This window comes from Cylas formicarius, unplaced genomic scaffold (assembly GCF_029955315.1).
Source record: "Cylas formicarius isolate icCylForm1 unplaced genomic scaffold, icCylForm1.1 PGA_scaffold_10__41_contigs__length_53128322, whole genome shotgun sequence".
NCBI lineage: Eukaryota > Metazoa > Arthropoda > Insecta > Coleoptera > Brentidae > Cylas > Cylas formicarius.
Genome location: NW_026844214.1, coordinates 52361668 through 52381946, shown reverse-complemented (window position 1 = coordinate 52381946; position 20279 = coordinate 52361668). Strand labels below are relative to the sequence as shown.

Sequence of the window (20279 nt, the reverse complement as noted above, 5' to 3'; positions counted from 1 at the left end):
ATCATCTTCAAGGGACTCCTGCCCCATTCGAAAACGTTTTGCCCATTCTTTCACTACAGAATACGAAGGAGACCTTTGGCCGTACACACCATCCAGCCTTTCTTTCATAATTTTAGGGGCTAACCCTTCTTTTGTCAAAAAAATTAATGACTGCTCTATACTCAGTTTGCGTTATTTGCGACATTTTTTCGGAGACGTCTTGCTTAAAATGCTGCCAATAAAAAACTGTTTGACGCAGGACTTCAATTTTTTTTTCGCAGCCTACTAAGATATATATTTAAAAGAAGACAAAGTTTTATCGTGATACTGGAGCTGCATCACTCGGAATCAAACCAAACTTTTCAGCTTATCTCGAAAACTTTATTGTAAAAAATTATAAAAATCTTACCGCCTATACATCATTCAAATAACGCCGATTCAGAATGCGAATATATAAATAAATAAAATACGTAATTTGATAAACGCGTGAAACGGGGGACTAGTTCGCGACACTCTTATTTTACTTTAAAATGAAACTCAGTTTGCGTTAACATATATGAAACGAGGCAGTAGAAAAATTTAAAACGTAATACCAGGCGATTCAATAATATGATTTTATTGTGTGTGTGACGCATAATTCGTAAAAAACGCTTGGTTACCCAGAGAATTTCCTAAATATCTTTTAAATTGATTAAATCACACTATCATGTAAACTTTTTTGCTTGTATTAATGAATCGCCTCGTATAATTAACAGTAGAAAAATTCTGCAGGTGCAAATCAATCGCTGGAGGCACTTGGTTTGATTTTACATCGTCGCTCAGACTTTTCAGACAGTTTATTGGCAATTGAAGTCATCCCCAGCGGGTTCTTCTTCCGCTTCGTAGTCGTCGTCGGCAGTCGCTTCTTGATACTGCTGGTATTCCGACACCAAGTCGTTCATGTTGGATTCGGCCTCCGTGAACTCCAGTTCGTCCATGCCTTCGCCGGTGTACCAATGCAAGAACGCCTTGCGCCTAAACATGGCGGCAAACTGCTCAGATATTCTCTTGAACAGCTCTTGGATAGCAGTCGTATTGCCTGGGGTCGAAAAAAAGAAACAAAATTTTTATAACCCTAACCAAAACTATTTACGAATTGTTAAATAAAACATCGAGGTTATTTTAGTGATAGTAGATGTCATGGATTGTGAAACACTGACGCATTGTACTAGGTTCTTCATTATATTTTAAAAGTTTGAAGATTTTTGCTTATGCAAATGTCAGAAGAAACAGACGACGATCGCAAGCTGTCAAAATGACAGCCACGTCATTTTTTTAAAATGGAATGCCCTATATATTATTAGCGTAGGTCTTTTTCTCCTTTTGACCGTTTTTGAGATATTTCAGTTTAAAAATAATTATCATACGATTTCTGGACAATAGCCATGTTTGTTTAAAAATGGTCAAGTCTGCCTTGATAGCAACGATATTACCAATGTTTGCAATTGTTTTAATAATGTTCTGCTTTTGACAACTAATCAAAGCTAAAGATCTGCAGCGTAAGATATTTCAAATGGGTTAACAATTAATGCTAAACATTTTCCACATAACCTCCATTATTTTCTTCCAATTTTCTATAAATACAGGAGGTGATAAAATTTGTCGATATTCTCTTTTAACCATTGCAACATTATGTCCGTTTGAATAATATAATTTTTTTATTTGGCGTTTTTCTTCCTCAGTACAATCCATGTGAAATATTTTAAATTATTTAACTTACGCTGAAGATCTTTAGTAGTTGAACATTGTTAAAACAATTGCAAAAATAGATAATATGGTTGCTATCAAGACAGACTTGACCATTTTTAAATGATATGGCTACTGTCCAGAAATCGAATAATAATTATTTTTAAACTGAAATATCCCAAAAATGGCTATGTTTTTGAAATCAGGAAAAAAGATCTACGATTCATTTTGACAGCTTGCGATTGTCGTTTGTAATCAATTACCCTGTACAGGGTCGGGCAACAATCCTATTCAATTATTCAAATGATTTTTAAAGGTGGACCATTCATATTTGATATATAGCTTTTTTCGAATGTAAATATGCAACGGATGTTCAAAATAATTTTGTATTTTTTTTTGGGTTTCGGTTTGGCTTTAGTTCTGATTTTAGACATTGACAAATTTACATTTTCACGTCAGAAAGCTCTGAAGTTCAAGCGTCACAAAATTCAACAGAATCACGTACACCACTAACCAACACCGATGGCAGTCAATTCATGGATTTTTTTCCTACCCAATTACTCAGTATTACTGACACGTTTCAAGCATATTTCTAAGCGAACCTTTCTGTATTCGTTTCATTAAAAAACTGTTATCCAGGAAAATTTTCACCCAAATTGAAGGTTGGATTTTTAATGCTAGCGCTGGATAGAAGACGTAAAGGCAGTTAAATTTAGGTATCGAATAAAGCGACTTTATGGTCTAACGAACAAAAGCCTCCCTTAATCTTAATATATGGTGCATAAAAACGTTGGTATCACGGGCGATTGATATAGTAGAATGGGTTCTTAACGTTTCTGGCAGTGGTTTTACCTATAAACGTTGAAGACATCTTCAGACCGACAGGCGGGATGTCGCAGACAGCAGTCTTGACGTTGTTGGGGATCCACTCGACGAAGTAACTGCTGTTTTTATTTTGCACGGCCAACATTTGTTCGTCCACTTCTTTCATTGACATCCTTCCTGCGTGAAAATACCTGCAGTTAGCAGAGGATAATTCGGCAGAAATACGTAGAGATTGTCTTTCTTATTCGTTTCCACAAATTGAACGGAGGGGGCTTTTACTTCATGAAAATCCATTTATCAAAATAAATAAGAACTAAAAGTTCGGATTTTCACGAAATTATATATTTTCAAATAACAATTGTTTCGTCAACATCGTGTCTTTATCAAATGTAATATATGATTTGTCAAAAACGAGTGGATTAAATTTTAAATTTTAATCGGTATAATATATTCTATTAAACACATTTAAAAAAATATGACGTAGGATTGTGTGTCAGAAAATTGATGGTGTTTTGTTTTATATGTCTCTTGGAGAAAAACTTGCCTACTAACCCTATATTTTGGAATTATGCGATCAGATTTCTAATAAGTAAACCTCAAGAATGCTTATGAGATTTGGTTTTTTATTTTATTTATCCAATACTTAAGAAGTATTTAAATTATACAATTTGTGCAAGAGATAAATACTTTTAGACTCCAAGGTCAATAAATATCCTATTTCATTAGAACGAAAAAGTGTCCGATATTTCGTTCTCTGTTATTTGGTACAAGAATGTTTTGCTCATACAGCGTTTTCGAAAAATTCTAATTTTGGCATTTCTGGGGTCCATTTTGTTTGATTTTAAAAATTACTTTCATATTATACAGATTGCTGTAGAGTAGTTATTTTTTACCTCGATATCTCTAAGAACAAAACAGTTACAGACAATTAAAATGTTATCAAGATAAATTTAACCCACGGTATATACGGCCCGTTCGTTGGGAAACACGGTCTCGTTAAAATTTTGGAAAGTTACATTTTCCGGCCTACTCTAGCAAAAATTTGTGCAAAATAACTTCTACCGGGTGAATGTAAATTGAAATAGAAAAGGAATTATGGTCTGTTCATAGATTTAAGAAAGTGACCAATAGCTTTTGAATGGGATTATTCAAGAGTTGTGATTAACATCCAATGCAACAAGATTATTACCTAAATTTTCGGAATTTAAATTCAGGTTAAATTGTGGTCCGTAATAGAAAATAATTTTATACCTACCTGTGTTTAATATTCTTTGGTTTGGTATACTACTTAGTTTAAGTTTATTAGCTTGTGTTGAATCGTGTGCGAATTATGCAAAATATCTGCGAGTCTAGTGTATCTCAGGAGATACTCCCGCCCAAATGTAGAAAACACTATTCTATTGACACTAAAGAACTGATAAACAATGTTTATTTGACTCTCATTGAACGTGGTGCCAGAAAGCAAGCATCTTTAGAAGAAACGGCCACAAACATCAACTGTATGGAAAATAGTGAATAATCCCATTTCAGCGAGAAAAAAAAGAAGCGATGCTGACATTTTCTCGAGTGTAGATGAAAGTGATCAAGATATAAAACGGCATCAAATTTACCAGTTATACGAGGAACAAAGCGTGTCTACATTAGATATCTTAATTACGAGGCTTGAAAAAGATGAAACCGGTGTTAAATGTGGCAGAACTACCTTATGGAAGTGTATTCAACACATGGGTTTTAGATTAAAAAAAATTGATAAAAGGCAAGTTTTAATGGAATCTTTTAGCATTCCAAAATGGCGACTGGAATATCTAGAAAAAATTAGGATTTACGCAGAACCACAAAGGCCAATTATTTACTTGGATGAAACCTGGTTCGACACTATGATACCCGGAAAAGGGTTGGGTTGACTCAACTGATAAGTCTGAAACAAACGCGCCATCAAAAAGAGGTAAAAGAATTACTATTTTGCATGCTGCCTCTAAAGATGGTTAGTTAGTTAGATTCTTCTCTGGATTACCATGAAAACACCACCTCTGATTTATTTGAAAGTTGGTTTAAAAACAAACTAGTTCCAAACATTCCTCCTAATAGCGTAATTGTATTGGACAATGCAAGTTATCACAGTAGACAGTTGACTAAAACCCCTTCCTCATGTGACACAAAAGCAACAGTACAAAACTACACGTATAATAACATTTACTTTCACGAAGATTATACGAAAAAGCAATTAATTGAGGTTCTACAAAGCTTGAACCTACAAAAGGAATACGTCTGTGATAATTATGCAAGAAATCCAGGACATACAGTTTTAAGGCCTTCCACCTTACCACTGTATATTTAATCCCATTGACATGCTTGGCGCCAAGTGAAATCTGCCATTCGTCGTAACAATGTTTTTCCCCGTGTTAAATCCAATGTCCTCAAATTTATAGAAACCGAAGTTTTTAGCATGCCTCCACAAAGTTGGGTAAATTCTGTTAAATATGTAGAACAAGCAGGACAATCGTATATCCATATTGCAAATGATATAAAACAAATAATAATTAGAACAGGCGATGATAGCGATAGTGATACTGATATATTATGTGAATAATTTGAAGTAATTTAAGTTGGTAATAAAAATAATTTGTAATTTTATTTTAGATTTAAACACAAATACACACATAAATAAATAAATATTGTTTAGTATCTTTCCTAACAAAACCCCAAATAATTAAATTCTAAGCAAAGTACGGACCTGTTCGACCATATTTCATTCTTACAGCTTGCCCGGGTCTTTGCTTAATTCATATCAGTTAGTCACTTTCTTATATCTATGAACAGACTTTACCTCTAAACACGGCGGCGACGGTAAGGTAGCGTCCGTGTCTGGGATCGCACGCCGCCATCATGTTCTTGGCATCGAACATTTGTTGAGTGAGTTCAGGTACTGTCAGAGCTCTGTATTGCTGGCTCCCTCTGGACGTGAGAGGTGCGAAACCGGGCATGAAGAAGTGAAGACGCGGGAAGGGTACCATATTAACCGCCAGTTTCCTCAAATCGGCATTCAGCTGACCGGGAAATCTCAAACACGTCGTGACTCCAGACATCGTCAGTGATACGAGATGGTTCAGGTCGCTGTAACTCGGATTCGGCACCTTTAAAGTCCTGAAGCAAATGTCGTACAGTGCTTCGTTATCGATGCAGTAAGTCTCATCAGTGTTCTCGACCAGTTGGTGTACCGACAGAGTGGCATTGTAAGGTTCTACGACAGTGTCTGACACCTTGGGACTAGGCATCACCGAATATGTGTTCATTATCCTGTCGGGATACTCTTCGCGTATCTTCGAGATCAGCAGGGTACCCATTCCGGATCCGGTACCGCCGCCGAGCGAGTGTGTCAACTGGAACCCCTGCAGACAGTCGCAGTTTTCCGCTTCTTTGCGAACCACGTCCAGGACGGCGTCCACCAATTCGGCACCTTCAGTGTAATGGCCTTTGGCCCAATTGTTTCCGGCACCCGACTGGCCGAACACGAAGTTATCCGGCCGGAAGAGCTTGCCGTACACCCCGGAACGTACGGCGTCCATGGTTCCAGGTTCCAAGTCGAGGAGGATCGCCCTTGGCACGTATTTGCCTCCGTTGGTGCTGGAGGCAACTGTGGAGAAACAGAGAAATGTCATTTTTTAAGCAAATTGTTGATGTATACTCGATCCAAAATTATAGTGCTTTTACAACCGAACCCGTATCGTACTCCTGCGGACCACTATGGAACTTTCGCAAAATAGATGTCATTTTATTGTGAATACACCCTGTATAAAGTGTGCTTGACATCTCTTCGAACTTCAAAGTTACGGCAAACATCGGTAAATATTAAAATTTTGCGCAAATAATAGCGTTATCGAATGATATTTTTTCAAATATCCCGCGCCCTGCATAATTGATGAAACCTGAAACTCTCTCACGACACGGTTTACGATACGGTTCGAATAAAATTATCCCATATTTAACGGTTTTGCATTTATCGCCCAATAATTTACCAACAAAAACGGAAATTTTATACAATACAATCATTGTTCGAAGTGGAAATTATAGCCCTGGATTTTCCAAGGGTCTTGGTTCAAGATTCTTTTGAAAATAGTTTTCGAGAAAATAAGTTTTTTCTGAAACCATGCAGTGCGCCGTAATAATCAATGACGTCATCGCGTGTTGACAGCCCCCGAAATAACGATTTCAATATTTCAAATATCCCGAGCAAATTATGTGATAGACGAAAAACGCAAATATAAAAATTGTAACTCTTAATGCGATTAGCCATATTTTTTACAATTTTCTAGGTCTTTCAGATTTTTGCCTATAATTTGAATAACCCTGTATACAATCGAAAAAATGCCCGAAATAAATATTATTGCCCTGGATCTTCCGCGTCTGCTGGTTAAGTAATTTTGCCGAGTGAACGATTATGGAGGAAAACATATTTTTCTAGAAGCAAAAATTACCAAAAAAAAAATTCAAATTTTTTTAAAAAATAGTTGCTAAAATTTAACTGCACCCAATTTCTACCGTTCTAGCCGTTTCTTCTGCGACTTCTGGTTCAAGATCAGTATCATAGGCCGCATCAAGAGCTACAGTTTTTGTATTTGCGGTTTTCCTCTAGCGCATACGCTGTTCGAAATCTTTTGCAAAAATCCATATGAAAATCACTATTCCGGGGGCTGTCAAGGCGCGATGACGTCATTAAGTATTACGGCGCACTGCATGGTTTCTCCATTTACTATTTTAGAAAAATTCTTGTACTAGGAAAGGTGGAAGATCCAGGGCTATAACCTCCATTTCCGGTATTTTTTGAAATATTTACAGGGTGGTTTTAGTCGTACAATAACTGCAACCGGATAGGCTACTAGAATATTTATCCAGATGTAATTAGCTGAATTAGATTTCTGTTGGTGAGATATTGTACAGTATTTTTCTTTATTTTTTTGTGTACACGTTCGATAAGTTGAATTGAGAAAATTAGGGACTACCCTTTGGTGTTTTTAAAATTGTTTTCTAGTTCCTTTTTGGACTTGACTTGTAGCAACTAGATAAATGTAAATGTAAAGTTCCACTAAAAATATGTTATTTTTATTATTATTAGGCTCCAAAATAAGGACGTCCATCACTGGGTATATTGAAAACCACAAGAGACACGAAGATAATCAAATTAGAAGAAAAAAATAAATTTTACGAATAAACGAAATATTTAAATTGAATTCCCGTTTATATCTTATTTTTTAAAAAAAGTTAACTTTTTGAATTTTTGGAGTCCATTTTGCTTACTTTTTAAAATTGCTTTCATATTAAACAGATTGTTCTTGCGTAGTATTTTATTTCAATGCATGAATATTATTCTTTTTTTGAATTTTTGAATTTTGCGCTCAAAGATAGATAAACCTCAAGGATACTTAAATAATATGAACTAGGTCTATTTTTTTAATTTATCCAAACTTTGAATTTTTAATTTTTACAACCCAAAATTATTAAATATACTATTTTTTAATTAATTTTTTTAATAAAATTCCACCTTTGGAATTTTTGGGAACCATTTTGTTGACTTTTTAAAATTACCTTCATATTAAACAGATTGTTGTTGAGCAGTATTTATTTTTAATGGAACCTATTTTGAATATATATATATATATATATATATATATATATATATATATATATATATATATATATATATATATATATATATATATATATATATATATATATATATATATATATATATATATATATATATATATATATATATATATATATATATATATATATATATATATATATATATATATATATATATATATATATATATATATATATATATATATATATATATATATATATATATATATATATATATATATATATATATGATGACACTATATTCCGGGATATCATCCGTTCGCTCGTTGAACTCCGACTGGAATCCTGCATCCGACTGGAATCCTGCAAATCTTGCATCCGACTGGAATCCTGCAGACGTTTCGCCAAAATCTCACTTGGCATCTTCAATGCTCGCGCTCCGAAAACACTTCGGTTCGGTTCGGTTCGAGTGTTTTCGGAGCGCGAGCATTGAAGATGCCAAGTGAGATTTTGGCGAAACGTCTGCAGGATTCCAGTCGGATGCAAGATTTGCAGGATTCCAGTCGGATGCAGGATTCCAGTCGGAGTTCAACGAGCGAACGGATGATATCCCGGAATATAGTGTCATCACATTTTTCCATCCGTGAATCAATACGTGAGAATATATATATATATATATATATATATATATATATATATATATATATATATACTAACACTTGGAATTTCTTCTTATATCGACCGTACTAAACTTATTTGAATTCAAAGGATATCGGGTAGCGGTCCGTGGTTAAGAGAAAAAAAAACAAAGAAATAGAAAGCTCCTTTTTTCTTTAACACTCAATATTTCGTCAATTTATTTGTTGACTTCTTCAGGAGTGAAAAACACAGCATAAAAGTGATTGCCGTATTCATAAGAATACTTGTGCAGTGGTTGAGCATTACATAAAAACAGGACATGAATTTGACTACAGCAATCCAAAAATTTTGCAATGTGTCAATAATTATAAAACCCGATTGTTTCTTGAAATGTGCCATATTAACGAAAACAAAGATTCAATTAATTACAAGTCTGATACACAACAAATAAGCAATATATACTGTAACATTTTTCAGTTAAACCACAGATAATGTAATGTTCGGCCACCGAGTAGCGTATTCACGTTGCATTGTTGATCCACGGAGTAGGTTATTTTGATGCCTTTTTTTTGTCAGTATTTAGATCGATTGTTTTTTTTTTCTTTTTTTGATTGTTTTTTTTGTTTTTTTCGCTACCCCCGTTAGCGCAACTTTTGCCTACCATTATTAAGAATTGTATACTAAGTGTTTATCCGTTTGTTTCATTATGTCGCTTCGTTCATTTACCTTAACTGTAAAGTATGGTTTTTGAGGAACTATGTGGTAGACTCTAATTTTGTAAGTATTTCTCACGATTGTTTTAATTGTCTGTTATATAGTTTGACCTGTTGTTTTCATTAAATTTTAGTTCACTCCTGAAGAAGTCAACAAATAAATTGACGAAATATTGAGTGTTAAAGAAAAAAGTACTTATTTATTGTGTTAAATCATCAAGTACATACTTGGCCATGGGAAAGACGGATCTTAAAACCAAACAAATGTGGGCTAATAACTACCGAATAATTGAAAGCACGATGTAGCTAGATAATTGCATTTTCAGTAATCCCATCGCAGCGATAGAAATATGAAAGTAGGAAAAAAAAATGCAGTACTGAAACCGTTCGGAGCGGCCTGAATCTAGTGGAACCAGTAACGTAATTATTATAATTCAACTTGCGCACAGACTTGGCGTTATTTTTCCAAATTGAGCAGCGGAAATGTTATTATTGCGATGAATCACGCGGTTTCGACGCTAAGGACCGTTGTCGCTGACGAATTTATGGGTGGTTACCCTACTTGATACGAAGTGTGTGCTAAAAGTAAGGCGACTTTCGTTAATGGACGGGCTATTTTGTAATTTTGTAAAAAAAGGGGAACAAAGAATTTGCATAAAATTCTTCTAAATTCGCTGAATTCTCAAGTATTATTTTTCAAATTTTTGGTATTATATGTACGAACATTGCACACGAAGAAATAGCAATCATGGTGATTTGTTGGCTCTCTCCATATCATATCTATTCCAAAATGTAGGGATCGCCTGGTTCCATTATTCCAAACCCTGAGCCCGCTTAAGAATATGTGGTGCCCAAGGTTTGCCAATTTTTTGACTATGTAATTTTATGTCTTCACTACAACAAAATGGCACACATAGCAAAACGTATATGGAATATTTCTACAAAATCTTGGGATTTTGAAAAGAAATTTGCACAATACGAATAGACTGCCTACACAAAATCAGTCAGAAGTTAATGTAACACTGGACTCCTTTAAGCAAGTTAAATAAATACGCTGCATTGTGCGATCTTCGTTCAGTCAATCACATAATAATACGAGCAGGCTGATAATAAAATCAGTTTGCAAGATTGCTTGCAGAATGTTCTTGACTAATTGCAAATGAAATTTTTGTATCTGTCCAAGGGCACAATATTAATTTTGATAAATAAATAAACACTTCCTGATAAAACGTAAAAGCCATTTTACTTTTTGAACACACCTCGTATACTTTACATACTTTTTACCAAGGAAAACATGAGATTGAGAATCGAAGTGGGTCCTCTTTTTTTATGGAATTTTAGAGAACACGTGAAAGTTCTTTCCCTACAGGCTCGCCCTAGAAGACGCTGCTGCAGTTTTTTTGCGTTTTCTGGCGATGGGAGCTTCACACCTTAAATCTTATATAAGTTTACTACAAAGGTTTAACGTATGTATTTCATATTTAATAAAAAGAAGCATGTTTTGTTTATTCGGTATAACAACAAGAATTTATTCAACGATAGAGAATTTATTACACTTGTTCATCAGTTTATTACATTACTCAGAAACGTCTCGACTTTTGAGATAGGGGGTGGTAAATTTTTCAAAAATAAAATATATTTTTTTAATATCTGCGATAATACTTTAGATATTTTAATGAAATTTGGCACACACGTGCACCAGTGGCGGGTGTTCTTTCACGTGTCTATTTTGGTAGACATTAATGGTGCGCCACTGATTTCTCTTAAACGATTCTGTCCCAGTGCACCACCAATTCTATGATTTTTTTGTCCCATCCAGGAAATATTTTTGCCAAATCCATTTCGAAATTTTATTATTATCACTACTAAAGGACATAAAGCCGTAGAAATCGCTAATTTATGTGTAAAAGAAAGATCTTATATATGACCTCAAAAATTAACAAAAGCGGTACATAAATTTGTATCACATTTTCAATTAAATCCAAAATAGTAAAAAAAATATTTTGGATTTGTATTACCATTTATAGTAGTAGTCTATAGCATATAGATTGCATCGCTTTTTTTGAAATTATTTACTGGTGCGCGAATGTACCAATGCTTTTATCTGTGAAACAAAACTTTGTTATTGCAAGTCTAGACAAGTCAACGCATGTAGAATGAGCATCCAGCAATTAGCGTGTTCTTTAGTATTAGTTTATGCCTTGTGCAGTGAACGTTACGGTTCGTAAAATATGGCATTTCCGAGGTATTTGACTCAAAAGGAATTAGAGGCGGCTATGTAGGAGATCGTGACGGATGAGGACAATAACAACGAAAGTTGTAAGTATTATTTAGATTTACGTATTCTTATGTATTATAGCATTCGATTCCTTGTAAATTTATGATAAAAATAACGTGACAAAATATTTACAGAACATATTGACGCAGTCTATATTCCACCCGACGTGGATACCTTGACTGACGAAGAAGATATGAACGATAACATAAATCTACAAGAGTTTGGGGAACCAACTGATATAGTTGGAACTTTCGAGTTACATACACCGAATGATACAGCTGTCCTTCAACAGTCCTGTAATTCATCAACTACCGAACCTGTGTACTCAATCTGACCTTTCTTCCATTTGACAGTAACCGCAAGCCTTTGAGTACACTCACACACATATAATTTAGATCATCTGAGGAACTAAAAAATAGGCTTTCTGGAAAAACTCCTCTTGAAATATTTTTTATGTTTTTTGATGATGAAGTGAATCTTACAGTGATTTGCGACTTTTAAAAACTGAAGGAGATGTAGAATCTGCCACAGCCACACAATTTACGTTTGTAATAACTGTATTGTGCATTTACATACTTCATGCTTTCTAAAATGTTACCAAAAATGAACAAAATCTTGGTAAAGTCTGTTCATAGATATAAAGTGACTAACTGATACGAATTAAGGAAAAATCGGGGCAAGCTGTAAGAATGAAATATGGCCGAACAAGTTCGTACTTTGCTTAGAATTTAATTATTTGGGGTTTTGTTAGGAAAGATACTAAACAATATTTATTTATTTATGTATGTATTTATGTTTAAATCCAAAATAAAATTACAAATTATTTTTATTACCTACTTAAATTACTTAAAATTATTCACATAATATATCAGTATCACTATCGCTATCATCGCCTGTTCTAATTATTATTTGTTCTATATTATTTGCAATATGGATATACGATTGTTCTGCTTTTTCTATATGTTTAACAGAATTTGCCCAACTTTGTGGAGGGATGTTAAAAACTTCAGTTTCTATAAGTTTAAGGATATTGGAGTTAACACGGGGAAAACATTGTTACGACGAATGGCAGATTTCAGTTGGTGCCAAACATGTTCAATGGGAGTAAATATACAGTGGTAAGGTGGAAGCCTTAAAACTGTGTGCCCTACATTTTTTGCTTAATTATCACAGACGTACTCCTTTTTAGGTTCAAGCTTTGTAGAACCTCAGTTAATTGCTTCGTGAAAATAAATGTCGTTGTTATACATGTAGTTTTGGATTGTTGCTTCTGTCACATGAGTAAGGGGTTTTAGTGAACTGTCTACTGTGATAACTTGCATTGTCCATTACAATGACATTACATTACATTATTAGGAGGAATGTTTGGAACTAGTTTGTTTTTAAACCAACTTTCAAATAAATCAGCGGTGGTGTCTTCAGGGTAATCCAGAGAAGAATCTTTAATATTTTTCGCAGACAGAGAAAGTCCATTTGGAATCTAACCCAGGTTTCATCCAAGTAAATAATGGGCCTTTGTTGTTCTCTGTAAATCCTAATTTTTTCAAGATATTCCAGTCGCCATTTCCGAATTCTAAAAGATTCCATTCCATAAGGTAGTTCTGAGACATTTAACACCGGTTTCATCTTTTTCAAGCCTCCTAATTAAGATATCTAATGTAGGCACGCTTTGTTCCTCATATAACTGGTAAATTTTACGCCGTATTACATCTTGATCACTTTCATCTACACTCGAGAAAATGTCAGCATCGCTTCTTTTTTTCCTCGCTTAAATGGGATTACTCACAATTTTCCATACAGTTGATGTTGGAATTTTCGTTAATGTGGCCGTTTCGTCTAAAGATGCTTGCTTGCTGGCACCACGTTCAATGAGAGTCAAATAAACATTGTTTATAACTTCCTTTGTCTCAATAAAATAGTGTTTTCTACATTTGGGCGAGAGCATCTCCTGAAATACACTAGACTCGCACATATTTTGCATAATTCGCACACGATTCAACACACGGTGTATTACACAGAAAATAAGAATGATTACTAATAAACTTAAACTAAGTAGTATGTCAAACCAAAGAATATTAAACACAGGTAGGTATAAAATTATTTTCTATTACGGACCACAACTTTACCGGAATTTAAATTTAATAATCTTGTTGCATTGTATGTTAATGACCACTCAAAAGCAATTGGTCACTTTCTTATATCTCTGAACAGACAATATCCGCCGTCGAAATGATTTAAACGGCAAACCATTTAGTTCCCTTAAATTTTTATTAAATTGTATGGAAACGTAAAAGTTATTAGGAAGCAGCCGATTTACAGCAGGTTTCGAGTTATTTCTGGTATTCTGTATAAATCCGGGGACATTATCCACGGACACCGTGTACATTACTAGTCGTAAGTTGTCGCCCGATCGTATTTCAAACACATTTGGTGGCACATTTCACATCTGGTCTATTTCGAGGTGCGCTCGTTGAAAAGCTCTTTGTTTGATACGGCTTCAGTCGGTCGCTGTTACAGCTTGATAGTTTTCGGATATCCTTTTACTAACGCTGTGGAATCTTCATTATTGCTGTGTGGAAACTGTAATTATAGTAGTGTAGTAGATATACAGACAGTCCAACCTTACCATCTATGGTGGAATTGTTATAAACAAGGGGCGCGGATATTTCCAATTTTCCGTGGAACCGAAGAAAATATACAGGGCGTTGTAACCTTTTTCACGATATTTTGGTTTGATATCGTAGATCATATCGGGGGATGGCACCAATTTGTTTGATAATGATAATGATAATGATGTTTTATTGATTCATATGCAAGCCAAATTAGTGTTGGGGCTGGTAAATTAACCGCTTCTTCAAAATGTTTTAAATGACATCTTGCAATTGCCAATATGCATTTTAAAATGCACCTTGTAATAAATCAACGGCTTTCTTAGCTAATCAATAATATAACAGTTTAGGTACGTTTGAAAAATATTTGTTTATAAATTTTTAGTTTATTCTTATTTAATGTAATGCGTATTTGTTTTGAACGTAGTGTTCAAAACAAATATGGAACTTGAAAAAAAATTATAAAATATTGAAAAAATGACCATAAAACCTCATAAAAGTTCAATAAAGGAGAGATATTTAAATCTAATTGATCGTTAAGCAATATATTTGAATGTCTCATTTTGTTAATCTCCATGGCTTCCAATAAATTTAATTTTCTACTTTTTGTGGCTGTGCGTAATATATCAAAATTGTCGTCAAAAATGTGTTGTTCTATGTTTAAGTGTGTAGCATAATTAGAATCTAGACTATTGTTTTTAAACGCTCTTTTTTGTTCGTTAATGCATTTCTTGAAGGATCTACCTGTTTATCCAATATAAATTTTGGGACAAGATCCGCATTTCAACCTGTAGACACCTGATTTTTGAGATTTTGAACGTTTCGTTTTACTGTTTTTTTAATATTTTCCTATTGTGTTGTTAGTTCTGAAATCTATTTTTAAACCACATGTTGACAAATGTTAACTTTTTCACTAGATTCTCCTATGCATGTAATTGTTTTAAATTGTTCGTGTTCGGTATTAGGTTTCGGATAAATAGAGTTTTATTGTTGTCTGGATTTGTTTTTTATTTATAATTTTATCTATAATGGACGAATTGTAGCCGTCGTTCAGTCCAATTTGTTTAATGATATTTAGTTCTTTGTTGTAATTTTCTATTGAGAGTGGCGTATTAAGAAGTCTGTGTATAAAAGAGTTCAATGCAGCCATTTTGTGTGTATGAGGGTGATTTGAGCTGTTATGTATGACTGTGTCCGTGTGTGAAGGTTTATGATATATTGAAAAATTTAATTTGTTTTGCGCTTTCGTAATAGTTGAGTCTAAAAAAACTAATAGAGTTATCCTGTTCAATCTCGATAGTGAATGTTGTACGATTATGTAATGAGTTAATGTAACATCATCCACGTATCTATACCACCATAGAAAACTTTTACTTAAAGGATGTTCTAGTATGATATATTCCAAATTATCCATAAAAATCTCTGCTAACAAAGGACTAAGTGGGTTTCCCATAATCAAACCTTCTTTAGAGATATAAATTTGTCCATTAAATTCAAAATAATTTTGGTCTAAAGATACTATTAAGCAATCTAATAAATCTTGTTTCACCAATGGGTAAACCTGTTTCCGAGTTAGGGTGAAATCTACTAAATCAATCACATCCATAGGGGGAATACTGGCAAAATAAGTTTTGCACATCAAAAGACAATAGTGTTGCGTTAGAAGGGATTTTGATATCCTTAATTTTGTTGATTAATTCAAAAGAATTTTTATTGCAAATTTTGGTTTATAATCTGTGTGGAACTTTAAAATATTTACTAATTTAGTTGAGAGTTTAACTGCTGGAGCTGTTACATAAGACACGACTGATCTAATGGGCATATCTTTATATGTAATTTAACTAAAGAATATAATTTCGGCGGTTGTGGATTCAAAATTCTTAAAAAATATTTGTCTCGGTCACTAAATAGGGTGGAGTTAGTAATTATTTCCTTGACTTGTCTTTGACATAACTCGGTAGGATCGTATTTGATACATTGGAAAAGTTCTGGTTAAAGAAAATTATTGGTTTTTGAAATATATTCTGGGATATCGACAGCTATGACTGTCTTCCCTTTATCTGCACGTGTAAATATTATGTTATTTTCAGGAGCTTTGCTTTTGATGGTTTTTACTAGTGATATTTTTCTCTTTTTTTTTCAGAAATTCAACTTCATTTTTAGAAAATGTTGTGTCTCTTAAGTTTATGAACCTGTTGTAAAATTTGTGGTAGGTATACTTTGTAATAACTAGCTTGCTTTTAGATATTTTTGAATTAGAAATTAATTTGTCTAACTATAGATTTTGTCTGATAAACTTTTTATGAATGATAGATGAAATGTCATTATAATCAAATGTGTCAAATTCTAGGAGATTAAGTCTATGAGACAATGCAGAACGTATCACCTTTACATAAATGTTGTGTGAATCCCGTTTTCTGTACTGTTCGTAAATATTACATTTGATAAAGACACGGTGTTGTCGAAACAATTGTCATGTCAAAATGTATAATTTCTTGAAAATCTAAACTTTTAGTTCTTATTTATTTTGATAAATGGATTTTCATCAAGTAAAAACGACCTCGGTTCAATTTTTAAAAAATATTGCTTATAAAAGTAAGTTTACGCTATTAAAAGAACCAAGGTTCACACAAAAATAATTTCGTAGTTCTATGTGACAAATATAAGCAATTAAAAATTGTAAAATTGAAAAAGCACTTCTAAAATCACCTACACGTATTTAATTTTATCCAACTTTTGTAAATAATAAAAATAATAAAAATAAAAAAAAATAACACTAATGTTAATAATTTTTCATATAATGAAAACGCATATAACGATGCACATATGCAAATGCATTTAAATAAATAAGATAACCATAAAATTGCCAAAAAGTCCAATTGAAATCCAAACGAACCATTAGTTGAGTGAAATCTTCAATATTTGTCAACTGCTACTTGTCAAAATTAGTTAGGGTGCAACCAAAAATTTGAAAAATTAGAAATGCTTTATGATTTCGCAAAAATTTCACAAATAACGAAAATTTATTATTATTATTATTTATTAAAGTTGATTAAAAAGCAGATCTAAAAATCGAATTATTACTTTTGTGCTGCGCCTGTATTAAAAGCGGACTCGCAAATTTAAAAAACAAATCATAATACATTTGGATGTATTTAACAAAAAATAAATAATAATAAACTAAACTACAACCTTCTTGTAAGTATCCAAACTGGTTGATATAAAAAAAACTAAATAAAACAACAAATAAGTTCGTATTGGCGGCGGTTTTTATTTGTTTACTTTCGCCATGATCATTTGTGTTTTCCTGGGTCAGAGACTTAAGGCTCATTATGCCCGTATCATGGTACTGGTTTATTGACCCTCATTATATTTTGAATACCCTAATATTAGCAGTCAGGAAGTTCGGTTTTGTGTTACAATTGTACAATTGTGAGCCAGTTTTACGAGGGTTGGCAAAGATTTTATTAGAAATTAAATTGGAGGACCTTTTTAAAACAAATTTTCATTTATTTTTTATTTCTGTCCCATTACTTACCTTGTAGGACGTTTACAGAAGTTTTAGTGTCTACAACAAATTTAGAATTTTGAATTTTAACATTCCATACTTTGTTTTTTGATATTTAATATCGCACCATTAGAGATTTTTCGACATTCCGCAGTTCACTTTCTTGCGAATAATATGAATTATTTATTTATATTCATCCTCCACTAAAAAAAGTTAGAATTAAGAGTCCCTTGGCTTACCCAAAACCTTAAACTTTTAATAAAACTTAAAAATAAGTCAAGTTTAAGATACACACGTCTTAAGTCAGATAGTGCTTTAAACGAGTACCGAGAATTGAGAAATTTTGTAAACTCCGACGCGAGAGCCGAGAAAAGGGCATATTTGGCAAGTACATTTAAGGCGGATCTTAAAAATTTTGAGGAGACTTCAAGTTCAAGTTCTGGAAACAATTTAGGCCAACCTAATAGTCGGCTTTACTTCTTTTGGAGCTGTTGGTGATATTGATCCTGGGCTTGTGTCTGCAAATTATACTAATAAACAATTCGGTCCTAATTCGTTCCGTTTTGCTAAAGTTTTCCGGGGGGAAGTTAATTAAACCTTGATTAATACTGAAACTAACGATCATGGCTCAGTCACATTGATATAAAAATGATTCTTTTGACTACTCCGCAGACGATCATATCACTTTCCTTGTTATAATACGACCAAAAATATAGTGCGTTTATTGCTTTGACGTTTTAAGTATTTTACAGTACCTCACCCGCAGACCTTTGCAGGACCGTGGTCCCAACAGATGTTTATTTTGCACTAAGTAGGTCTTGCCTGAGATGGACCGTAACGAATATTTGTAGAAACTTGAAATTTTTATTTGAAACGCAAACGGACCGTTTTAAATTTGATTAAGCATTGATGCTGCGTTTACGATGAAGCGTCAGGTGATATGTATCGTTCTTAAGAGTTTAATCTAAATTTTCATAAGGTTACTTCATAAGAATACAGATAAATATTTATTGGAATATTACAATTCAATGTTTTCTGAAAATTCCTGTTTTTTACCACTTCAAAATGTGCAGACCGTGAAATGAAGCAGATATTCCCCTGTTAGGAGACATGGAAAACAACGCAGAATTCGAAGACGAAGTGGACGTGGTAGTCGAACCTACTGACAATTAAGAAGACGAACTACCTCAGCAAATAAAAAAAACGGATCCATTTTTCTTCGGATGCAAAACAAATTGTTTTCAATGTTTATTTTCTAAGAAATTCAGAAGGGGAAGTAGGAGCAGCAGTATCTATCTCGACACAGTTTACGATACTGTTCAAATAAAATTATGCCATCTTTAACGGTTTTTCATTTATCGCCAATAATTTATCCACTTAAACGGAAATTTTTAGGATATTTTAGATTTTTTGTCCATACAACGACACACCCTATATATGATTCTATCATTGTTCGCAGTAGAGTTTATAGCCCTGGATTTTCCACGTTTCCTGGTTCAAGAATTTTCTGAAAATAGTAAATGGTTTTCGAGAAAATAAGTTTTCTCTAAAACCATGCAGTGCGTCTTAATACACAATGACGTTATCGCGTCTTGACAGCCATCGAAATGACGATTTCAATATGGATTTTTTCAAATATCCCGGGCAGCGTATGTGATGGACGAAAACCGCAAATATGAAAATTATAGCCCTTGATGCGGCCTATGATACTGTTTGAACCAATTAGCCCTTTTTTTTACGATTTTTGACTTGCGGCAAATAATTTGCTCTGCAAAAGAACAATTTTCTAGGTCTTTCAGATTTTTGCCTATAATATGAAAACCCTGTATATAATCAAAAAATTCCAGAAATAAATGTTATTGCACTGGATCTTCCGCTTTTGCTGGTTAAATAATTTTGCCGATCGGGTGACCGATTATGGAGGAAAACATATTTTTCTAGAAACTACAATTACCAAAAAAAAAAAAAAATCAATTTTTTTTAAAAAATAGTTCAATTTCTACCGTTTAAATGTGGACACGAACTTTTACTTCTCTACTAAATTTGAAGTTGATTCTGCAAATTTAGGATACTCAACACATTTCTCATTTAGCACTTAATATCGGGAACATCCTGTACAATAGGTGAAAACCTTAAATACAAAAGTTTTTGCTGTCTACTCGGGCTGTATCGCAATATAAAAGAGAGATCTGAATCAGTCTTTCAGTTTAAAACCAATTTTCAGTAATAGGGGGGCCCATTTTTCAGTTTTTTTGAATTTTCGGCGCACTCTGTATATTTTCGAAAAATTGTCAAGAATAAAGGTTCATTGAGCCGTATCTTCTGCGTCTTCTGGTTCAAGAATTCTTTTGGCCTCGCCAACGGTTATTGCAAAACGATATTTTTTGTAGACCCTTCCA

General features: G+C 33.4%; 1 protein-coding gene across 1 annotated transcript in view; it reads right to left on the bottom strand.

The window, feature by feature from the left end:
- Positions 1-347: 347 nt before the first annotated feature.
- Positions 348-20279, bottom strand: part of LOC132708183 (tubulin beta chain-like) — a 63807-nt gene continuing 43875 nt past the window's right edge. Inside the window, exons 3-5 of the mRNA XM_060680344.1 lie at positions 5357-6163; positions 2557-2706; positions 348-1057 (exon numbers count right to left, since the gene is read on the bottom strand). Coding sequence (XP_060536327.1) covers positions 816-1057; positions 2557-2706; positions 5357-6163 — 1199 coding nt within the window. The 3' untranslated portion in view covers positions 348-815. The remainder of the gene's footprint in view (positions 1058-2556; positions 2707-5356; positions 6164-20279) is intronic.